The sequence below is a fragment of the Mchenga conophoros genome, linkage group LG4 (genome assembly GCF_057382185.1).
Source record: "Mchenga conophoros isolate Kocher_MC1m ecotype Shallow Benthic linkage group LG4, M_conophoros_male_GT1.1, whole genome shotgun sequence".
Lineage (NCBI taxonomy): Eukaryota > Metazoa > Chordata > Actinopteri > Cichliformes > Cichlidae > Mchenga > Mchenga conophoros.
Window position 1 is genome coordinate 9679606 of NC_140529.1, and position 10874 is coordinate 9690479.

The 10874-nt window shown below is 44.4% G+C and overlaps 1 protein-coding gene across 1 annotated transcript; it reads left to right on the plus strand.

The window, feature by feature from the left end:
- The first annotated feature begins 1209 nt into the window (after positions 1-1209).
- On the plus strand, positions 1210-9689 carry LOC146575542 (uncharacterized). The gene is made up of 2 exons (XM_085270275.1): positions 1210-1814; positions 7835-9689. Exon 2 carries the CDS (start codon positions 8127-8129, stop codon positions 9687-9689), a length of 1563 nt encoding a protein of 520 aa, XP_085126401.1. The 5' UTR covers positions 1210-1814; positions 7835-8126.
- Positions 9690-10874: the final 1185 nt, after the last annotated feature.

Genomic DNA, 10874 nt, shown 5'->3' on the forward strand with positions numbered 1-10874 from the left:
GAATCCTCAGAAAAATGGACCCGAAGAAGGAGTTGCTGACCGTCTTCTACCGCTGCTCCATTGAAAGTGTGCTGACATATTGCATCAGTGTGTGGTTCTCCAGCTGCACCACAGGACACAGAAAGGCACTCCAGAGGGTCATCAATATGGCCCAAAAAATCAATGGACATCCTCTTCCCTCCCTGAAGGACCTGTACAGCACTCGCTGTCTCAAGAGGGCACGCAGCATCCTACAGGACTGCACACACCCAGGACACCGGGTGTTTAAGCTGCTGCCGTCTGGCAGGAGGTTCAGGCTGCTGAGGTCCCGAACAAATAGACTCAAGGACAGCTTTTACAACAGGGCAATAGCCCCGATCAATGCAAATAGCTGACCTGACTGGCTACCTCCCTGGACTTTTTTAGGGGGGAGGTAACAGTGTTTAAAACAATAACAATAATAATATTTATATTTATAACAAGATGCAATAATAATTAATGTGCAATAATAACACTGTGCAATACACATACACTTCTTCTTCTTTTTTATACTAAGTTAATATACTGTGTTGTGTTGTTTGTTGCGTTGTGATGTGTCATATCGTGTCGTGTTGTGTTATATGTAGTGCCGACGTAGGACAGTTTTCCAATTTCATTGTACTACTGTACTATGTATGACTGTGCAATGACAATAAAGAGTTATCTATTATCTATTATCTATCTATTAACATGTTTGTATTTGTATCTGATGGAAGCCATCATTCATCCAGACTAGAGACCGGCACTAGGAATGCACTAGTTTGTAAATCCCTAAGGCTGGATTTGTGCCTCTACCTGTTCTTTTGTATTTAAAGTAAATATGTTTGCCATTGTTGACACGAGGTCCGCAGACCGTCACAAGAGAAAGAGATAGCGATTTGCAGAGTGTTTTTCAAACCTAGGTAAGCGACTCATGTTGTAACTGATGTCAGACGCCGGAGATTTTGGCGGAAAATTAAAGCGAATGGTAGTTTACATTTGAACAAATTCCTTTAAGCTTCAGTATTACCAAATACACTCATCAATTGTCTTATAACTAACAACATTTGTCTAAATCATCTCCAACACCCTGGAGAACAACGGGGAGAGTTTAGAGGCTCTCCAACATTACATTGATCAGTGCTTCCAGGATCTCGTGATGAAGAAGGCCCAGAGTGCAGCTTCCCCCAAACCTGACACGCCATTGTTACAGGAAAAATGATTCTATGTTTCTTTACCTTCTTTTAAATGTACAAAGATGCCTTTTGTCTGCCCTTTGCCTATGGTTAGATTAGTTTAGAATAATCTTTTTAGACTTTCTCAGCAAAGACATACTGTTTTGGGACATATTGTTTTAGATTGTTTTATCTCTCACAGCCTTCTCCCAGCTCTCTGCTGACGAGACTAGCGCCACATATGGAGTTGTTTATTTTATTTGTTTTGTATTTTCTTATCCTGTTCTCACTGTCTTTCCTATAAAAATTACCAAGCCACTGTGCATGGTGTGAGTTGTTCTTAGCAGCTCACCCGTGTACACGTTTGATAAAGAAAGTAACTTTGTCTCATTGTGTCTTTATTTCTCCTGGGTCTTTTACAGAGTTTTCCCCCAACATTTCTTGGTCCTTCGGAGCCGGAGCGCCTCCATCGTGTCCCATCTCCGTGACCAGTCCACGTTGCTCGTCTGTCGACAGCCCACATACTAGGTGTGTGGTCAAAGACCAAGGGCGTTAAATTCGAGTCTTGGCCAACGTTCTTAGAAAGCGACCCACGGTGGTGGGGCCCGATCGAGGTGGACCAGACCCGGCGACACTGACCAGGTAGATACAGACACACTGACACAATCTTGCGTAAAATCGCATTTTGAATTCAGGGAATTTAAAATAGCGGAAGTAGCTCGTCGACTGGTAGCTTTGGAAGCTCGTCGACTGGTAGCGTAGCTCGTCGGCTGGTAGCTCTGGGAGCTCGTCGACTGGTAGCTTTGGAGCTCTGGGTAGCTCCCCCAGCTGGGTCTAGACTGGGTCTAGGGAGTAAGTAGCTCTGGGAGCTCCCCTTATTATAAGGGTTCCGGTCGCGCGCGTCGAAGCTGTGAATGTGAATGTGTGTGTGTGTATTGTTTTAATTAACGGAGCAAGCTGAATTTTCACGGTCCAATAAGAGACTGAGCCGCTCCTACTGTGTTTTTCTTTCACTGCTGTTCGCTGAAGTGCTGGTGGCTTGGGAGAACGGTCGAGTTCCGCCTCGTAAAGTTCACACCGCTTTTGGAAATAGTCCGAAAGTAGAAGGGCGTGTGAACAACCACTCTCATTCCTCATACCAGCGAAGGTGGATAGCAGCTGTATTGCCAGTGTATAAATAAATAAATAAAACTAAATAAATAAATACATAAGTAAGATACACTAAATAATAAAAAATTGAAAAATGGGGAATAAAACCTCTAAACCTGTTGCCAATAATGGGCAGTATACACAAAAGTTCATTAATGACGAACAGTGGATAGAAAATAAATATCCAGGTGCAGGAAAAATCAGCGCAAGGAGATGGCGTAATCCTAAAAAGACGTCATGTCCTGGGTGGGAGGGTACGTGCAGCCCCGCAGCTTTAACACAGCTCAAAGATAGCTTATTAAAGGAAATAAGTGCAACCACAAATCTTAGAAAGAAAGGAAAACGCACACATGAATTAACTTTCCTAGATGCATGGAAAAAAGAGCAACAGAGACGTGCTGAGAATAGAGAAAAGAGACAGAATAAAAAACAAAAGCAAAGCTGTGAGGTGCCTGAAGCAACGGCTGCAGCCCCTCCCCCCTATGTTACTGCCTCTGCATCAACTCCCAAGCAAACAGACAAAGATGCAGCTGTGAATAACCCTTACGGTTCAGTGCAGGCAGATTTAGCTAAAATGTCACTAACACATGCACCTGAAGCAGATATAGGGGAAGATCATGTAGGCAGGGAAATATGGCCTGACCCCCCAAGCCCCCCAGGAGTATTTCCATTAATAAGTTCACCTAACCCCAGATATGGTCAGCCAATTGGACCTATGGGGCATCAAGACGCACACCCCACAATTCTTGTGTTTAGACCATGGTCACATGAGGATCGCAAAAATGTTCTTAAAGATGTCCCGCCCCTGCATGACGGTTTTGACATATGGAAGAGAGCAGTTGAAGCAATTAGGACTCAGTGGTATTTAAACGGTCATGAAATGTACCAGGTACTTCAAGATCTTTTAGGTTTGAAGTTTGGCTCAGTGAAAGGCTCTTTCACTGGGGGGGTAATCAATAATCCTTTAGATTCTTTAGTGGTCGGCAACGGACCACAACCCCTGCGTGCAGGTGACCCTGATTTAGAAGGCCAACTACATAACTTCTATGAACGTGTGAAATTACAGCTGGCCCCCAAGCCAAACTACAATAAAATAGGAGAAGTGAAACAGAAAGAAAATGAAACTGCATCAGACTTTTTAGACCGCCTGCGCCCAGTTTTTAGGCAGCATTCAGGTTTAGATTATGCCGATGGCGATGCAACGCCATTCCAGCAGCAGTTAAAAAATGCATTTCTAAATGGCCTACTCCCACCAATAAGAGCACATGTAGAGAAACATTGGGTCACAATGACCACTGGCAACCTGCCGGATGCCCTGTTACATGCTGAACACGCCACAAAAGTGCACAAACAGAAAAATAAGGCTGACGTCTTCACCATAGATTCAGAGACAGGTTTCCTTGCATTTTCGGGAGGCTATCAGAGGCAGAGAGGGAAGCAAGGCAATCGGCAGCAAGGCCACAAACACCCAAACAGAAACAGCAGATATTTCAAAGACAATGCCTGTTTTAACTGTGGAAGAGAAGGTCATTTTGCACGAGATTGCAGGAGCAAGCCACAGACACAAAATAAGAGGAGAAACAATGACAGGCAAAACAGTGGCGAATCTATGGAGAACAGCGACATGTGACTAGAAAACACACAAGACATGAACGTTGATGAGGGAGGGGAAGTTTTTAACATAGAACAATTGCTATTAGGGTCAGAATACAAACCAATGCTGCTAATTCATGTGAACGGGCAACCAATCCAGATGTTGTGTGACACCGGAGCATGTAAAACGGTTCTAAGGCAGCCGCCTAAAAACTTACAGTACTCAAAAGACACATTAGTTGTGAAGTCAGCCACAGGCCACACCACTGTACAACAACTAACTGCCCCGTTAGAATTAATGCATACCGAAAGTGGCCGCAGGTGCTTCATTAAATGCATATATGACCCGTCATGCCCAGTAAACCTACTAGGAAGAGACGCTCTGACAGAACTCAAGATAGGCGTGGTACCGGAAGAGAATGGCATGATTGCTGAATGCATGCTAAATGACAACACACCAGAGCCAGATAGCATTAACACGGCACACAGCAGCAACGTGTGTCTCTCTCAAGGCTACGGTGTCCCACATTATTACTGGACTCTTGAGTTGCCCGAGCTCACAAAGCTACACAATGTGGCCCGCAAATATACACCCCCCACATCCTATTTCCAGAAACCCACTGACTATCACAACACGTTGAGATTTAAACAAACTCCAGGTCCAGACCCACTTTACGATAAGCAAGTGTGGAAGCTAGGACAACAGAGTTTGACTTTACAACACCTGTATGTCACAAAGTCGGGAAATGCAGTGTGCTCAGTAATCCAATCAGCAGCCGTGAAGGCTTTGAACCGCATGCCTAAGCCACACGTGTCTGTAGCGCATGACTATCATTCAGACTGGAAAGATTTAGGAAATGTGTTAGCCAGGGTTGAAGCAGACACTTATGAAAAAACGGAAGACACTCATGAAGGCTGGCTGCAAGGCCGCCGGACAGGGTGTTTCCGATACACACTGGGTTGGGTGGTCACAGTCAGGCCCGCTGTACACCTAGCCGATGCCGCTGAAACACACGCACAACTGACTGAATGACACCAGGCAGCACTAGCTCAGCTGCCTGAAACTCTCTGGTCTACAGGCCCTGCTGATGTAGGCCTTATAAAAAATGCTGATGAAGTAAGAGTAAAACCTCTCTCAAAACACAGACCACTGATATCTCAATACCCACTCACTGCTGAGGCTAGACATGGCATTCGCCCAGTGATAGCAGACATGGAGAAGGCAGGAATTTTAATAAAAACAAAGACAGCCACCTGTAACACTCCTATCTTTCCTGTTAAAAAAGCGACCGCGGGTGCATACCGTCTAGTACATGACCTGAGAGCTATAAACGAAGTGACTGAACAAATCTCACCTGTGGTTGCTAATCCACACACTATTTTAAATCAGGTCACACCGAACGAGCAGTGGTTCTCAGTAATCGACCTTTCAAACGCCTTTTTCTCAGTTCCACTACATCCAGACTCACAGCCATTGTTTGGCTTCACCTATGAGGGTCAGAGGTACACATACACTCGTTTGCCCCAGGGTTTCCAGAATAGCCCAACCCTCTATGCAGAAGCACTGAAGAAGTCAATGTCTAGCTGTAAGCTCCCACAGCTAGGTCAATACTTGCTGTATGTAGATGACATTCTAATAACCGGACACACACAGCAGGCGTGCAAAGACAACACACTTGCTGTGCTACAGCATTTGGCTGAACAGGGCCACAAAGTCTCAAAACACAAACTGCAGCTGTGGAGTGATAACGTTACATATCTCGGACACACACTCACAGGCCAGGGCAAAACACTGCTGGGAACCAGAAAGCTGGCAGTGCAAAACACACCCAAACCTAAAACAAAACAACAGATGATGAGTTTTTTAGGTTTGTGTAATTTCTGTAGAGCTTGGATTCCAGAGTATGCACTAACAGTTCAGCCACTCCAAGACATGATTTATGGCAAAAACCTCGCTTTGCGCGACACAATAACGTGGACGGTAGAGGCAGACACAGCATTTACTAACCTAAAGGTGGCTTTACAAACAAATGTAGTCCTGGCCCTGCCTGATTATGACAAGCCTTTCGTGCTGCATGTTGATGGGGGGGCCGGCTACATGAAGGCAGTTCTGACACAGGCTTTTGGTGACAAACAGCGCCCTTTAGCATTCTACTCGTGTAAATTAGACGCTGTAGTTTCGGGCCTGCCGACTTGCGTCCAAAGCTGTGCAGCGGCCACAGAAGCAGTAAAGAAGTCAGCAGACATTGTCTTAGGCCACAAACTAGTTGTCAAGGTCCCGCATGCTGTCACATCTATACTGCTGCAAGCCAATCTCTCTTACCTCACTCATGCCAGACAGCTATCGTATGTAGGCATTTTACTATCACAGTCTCACATCACACTGGAAAAATGTGGCACACTGAATCCAGGGACTCTAGTGAGCACACCAGCTGATGGAGATGTGCACAACTGCCATGCAGAATTAGACAGAGACACCAAACCCCGCCCTGACATCCATGCTGAGCCACAAGCTGGTTTTACTGATGTCTTTGTGGACGGATCGGCCTCTAAAGACAACACAGGCCGTGATTGTGTAGGTTACGCAGTAACCACAGACAGTAGAATAATAGAAGCAAAACCACTTTCTTCTTCATATTCTGCACAGAGCGCTGAGCTGATAGCTGTTATTCGTGCATGTGAAATCCACAAAGATAAACCAATAAACATTTATACAGACAGCCAGTATGTTTTCTCTGCTGTGCATCATTTCGCAAAGCTCTGGCAAAACAGAGGAATGATTACATCAACCGGTAAACCAGTCCAGCATGCAAGCCTCTTACAACGCCTGCTGACTGTAATACATTTACCACAACATCTCGCATTGTGTAAATGTGCAGCACACAAAACTGATGGCTCTTTTATTACTACAGGCAACAATTTTGCTGACAGAGCCGCAAAACAGGCGGCACAAAAAACAAACATGACATTGATGGCAGTAAACACACATCAGATTCCACTGGATGTGTTGCAAAGTGAACAAAAAGCAGCGAGCACAGCAGAGCAGGCAAAATGGCTAAAACACGGTGCAGTTCTGACAAACGATTTAATGATGTGTTATGGCAAGCCAGTGTTGCCAAAATCGCTCCACAAAATGGCGGCATTAGTGACTCATGGCTGTACGCATTTGTCATCGGGGGGAATGACCTGTATTGTCAACACTCATTTTTACACTGTAAATTTTGAAACTTCAGCAAAACAATTTGTCAGAACGTGCATGACGTGTCAAAAATATAATGCTCAGGGTAACCTGCGACCACAAAGAGGCCGTTTTCCAACTCCGCCTCATCCTTTTCACACAATTCATATGGATTTTATTGAACTAAGCGAATGTCAAGGGTCAAAATACGCCCTAGTGGTTATAGACGTGTTCTCAAAGTGGCCGGAAATCTATCCAGTGAAAAAGGCAGATGCAATTTCAGTAGCAAAGTGCCTGTGCAATCACTTCATACCCACATATGGCATCCCAGCTTTGATACGGTCAGACAACGGCACTCATTTTGTAAATGATGTCATCACTAAGGTCTCTGAAGCACTCGGTTTCAGCATAAAACACCACTGTGCTTATCACCCTCAGAGCGCAGGCCTTGTAGAGAGAACTAACGGCACTATAAAACAAAGGCTCAGGAAATGCATGGCAGAAACAGGAAGCCCGTGGCCTGAATGTTTGGGTTTAGTGAAAATGTGGATGCGCTTAACACAGGGCTCCCATAAACTAACTCCATTTGAAATCATTCATGGCAGGCCGTTTCCACTGCCTATTACCAGTCAACCAATAGACAAAGCAATCAGAGAAAACACATTAGCAGAGTGGATGTCTAAGCTGTTAGAAAACAAAGAGATCGTTGTACATAATCAACAACCTGATGATGTTTCTCCAGTGTCTTGCAGACTAAAGCCCGGTGACTGGGTTCTGATCAAGGTGCTCCAAAGGAAAAACTGGAGCACACCCAGGTGGGAGGGGCCATACCAAGTCCTCCTCACTACACCGACCGCTTGCAAAATTGCGGAACGACCATCCTGGGTCCATCAGAGTCACTGCAGGCGTGTCAGTGAAGCCATCTAAACACAGCTGACGGCAGGCTTGCCCGCTTGTTGTGATCTCGCCCGGTGGAGGGGTCAGCTTTCCTGGCCGGGGGGTCTACTCGCGACAGGAGGGTGTGTTTCGTCGTCATGAGGTGGTGGCTCTTATCAACTGCAGCGGCCCTGACCATGGCCGGGCTCCTCACCTTTGCTTCCGTGAGGGACAACAAGTCACGCTACATGGAGAAAAGGCAGACACTGTATGACAAAGGAAAGTACACCAAGTTTCCCCATGGATACGCCACTAACTTCTGGTGGCAGTTTATGAACACTACAGCTCACTTGAATAACAAAACTGACTGCTATGCATGTACCCATATGCCCCTATCCTCACAGACGTCTGGCCTGTGGCCGTACAGCATACCTGAAGATCGCAGTTGGTGTCTGTTGGGCCTGGCAACACATCCAGGCTACGGTACTCTTTGGTCCAAAGCCAACTACAGCATCCCAGCAAAAGCAACCTGGAGGTCATCATCACTCACAAATGTGAACTGTTCCGGACAGACCTACCTACTGACCTGGCCCCAAGTCTCAGACCCACTGCCTGATGTAATTCTACTGAACAAACTGAACGCATCACAACTGCCAGTATGTGTGATGAACAATGGCTCGCGGGCAGTGGGGGAGCTGCCTACTCACCTATGTAAGTCCATATACACTTTCTGCCCACCAAGGAACGAGAGGAAGTGTATGGCCTGTTCAATCAACGCCACCTGTGCCAGTAACACGACGCTGATGGGCCTAAACTGTCGACACGACTACAGCTACCGAATGCCACTACAAACAAAGACTCAGTACCAGACAGGATGTGCACGGACGGCACCCAGCAGCAGAGGAACCAGAGTTTTGGCTGACTGGTACTTCCTATGTGGCAACAAGGCTTATCTGTCACTCCCTGAAGGTTGGGGAGGTCTGTGCGCCCTGGTGGAGTTATCAGATCACGTTTTCTTCATGCAAAGTGTTGCACATCACCCAAGCAGCCGGCAGAGACGCGAAGTGGACATCGCCTCCCCCAATTCTTTCGGCATTACCGTGGACACTGGAGTGCCGGGAGAGTTTCGCATCTGGGGAGGAGGAGTGAAATTCTTACAGAGCTTGATCCCCGGCATTGGAGTTGCCGAGGTGCGGGATCATGTGGAAATCAACCGATATGCTCTGCTACGACACATCAACTTGACTAAGACCCTGGGAACTGCCTTAGCAGGAGAACAGCAGGCCATCAGAACGATGGTGCTGCAGAACAGACTGACACTAGACCTGCTAACAGCATCACAAGGAGGAGTTTGCAAGCTCATAGGTGAGACATGTTGCACTTTTATCCCTGATGGATACGAAACTGGAGGAGACATTTATGAAGCTTTGCAGAATTTGTCCATTCTGCAAAAATATGTCACTGAACACACACCTGGAGCAGCTACAGCACAAGGCTGGCTGGACTGGCTGTTCAGCGGTTCATGGCTGGCTGCTGTAGCAAAGCCATTTTTCCTTCTAGGTCTCATCATGATAGCACTGCTCATATTAGTGTTGTGTGTGTTGCCATGCCTAAGAGTAATGATTTCAAAGATGATAACAACTACAATGACTGCTTATATTGCCGTGCCTCAAGAAGAACAACATCCGGTTGCAATTCTGTTAGAAGAGAACTTGTACTAGCTGCTAATAAATGACGTGGTGATTAAAAATGACTTGTCAAGTGATCATGCACTGATTAAAACATTAGTAGGTTATGCAAGTTTTCATGCTTTTATTTTCTTTGAAGTTTTCATTTTAAACATGAAGTTTTCATTATTTTACATATAAAGTTTTCAATTTAAGGTTTGCATCATTTTAAATATAAGGTTTTCATCCTTGTATTTTTTGAAGTTCTCATTTTACATATTAGGTTTTCATCATTTTTAAATATAAAGTTTTCATTTTACTTTTCATCCTTTTATTTTTTGTAAGTTTTCGTTTTAAAATATAAGGTTTTTATCCTTTATTTTTTGTAGTTTTATTATTTTTTCTTGTTTTTTCCACTTGTTCTTTCATTTACTATGATTTTCATTTACTATGTTTTTCTTTTTATTTTCTTTTGTTTTATTATGTTTTTCTTTTTATTATTTTCTTTTGTTTTATTCTTTAGACCAACTGACTGCCATTTCTGCTATGCTGACATTTTGAAGATTTTTGGAAATTAAAAATTGCCTAAGATACTTAATAAATAATTTTCATAGACAATTGTTGTATACATTTAAAATAAGTTAAACAGGGGGGAATGTTACAGGAAAAATGATTCTATGTTTCTTTACCTTCTTTTAAATGTACAAAGATGCCTTTTGTCTGCCCTTTGCCTATGGTTAGATTAGTTTAGAATAATCTTTTTAGACTTTCTCAGCAAAGACATACTGTTTTGGGACATATTGTTTTAGATTGTTTTATCTCTCACAGCCTTCTCCCAGCTCTCTGCTGACGAGACTAGCGCCACATATGGAGTTGTTTATTTTATTTGTTTTGTATTTTCTTATCCTGTTCTCACTGTCTTTCCTATAAAAATTACCAAGCCACTGTGCATGGTGTGAGTTGTTCTTAGCAGCTCACCCGTGTACACGTTTGATAAAGAAAGTAACTTTGTCTCATTGTGTCTTTATTTCTCCTGGGTCTTTTACAGAGTTTTCCCCCAACACCGTCACTTCCGTCACTTCCCTCTCACTTCCGTCACTTACCTTACCTTCCCCAAAGTAACCTAACCAGAACAAGCAGGAGGAACACTAGGAAAATACACTAGGGAGGTGGACAGACACTCTGACAAAGACTAAGAGGAAGACAGTGCTATATATGTATACAAAAGGCAATAATATG

What these genes read in the sequence shown, in the direction of transcription:
- LOC146575542 (XM_085270275.1), top strand. Translation starts at nt 8,127, where the DNA reads ATGAGGTGGTGGCTCTTATCAACTGCAGCGGCCCTGACCATGGCCGGG.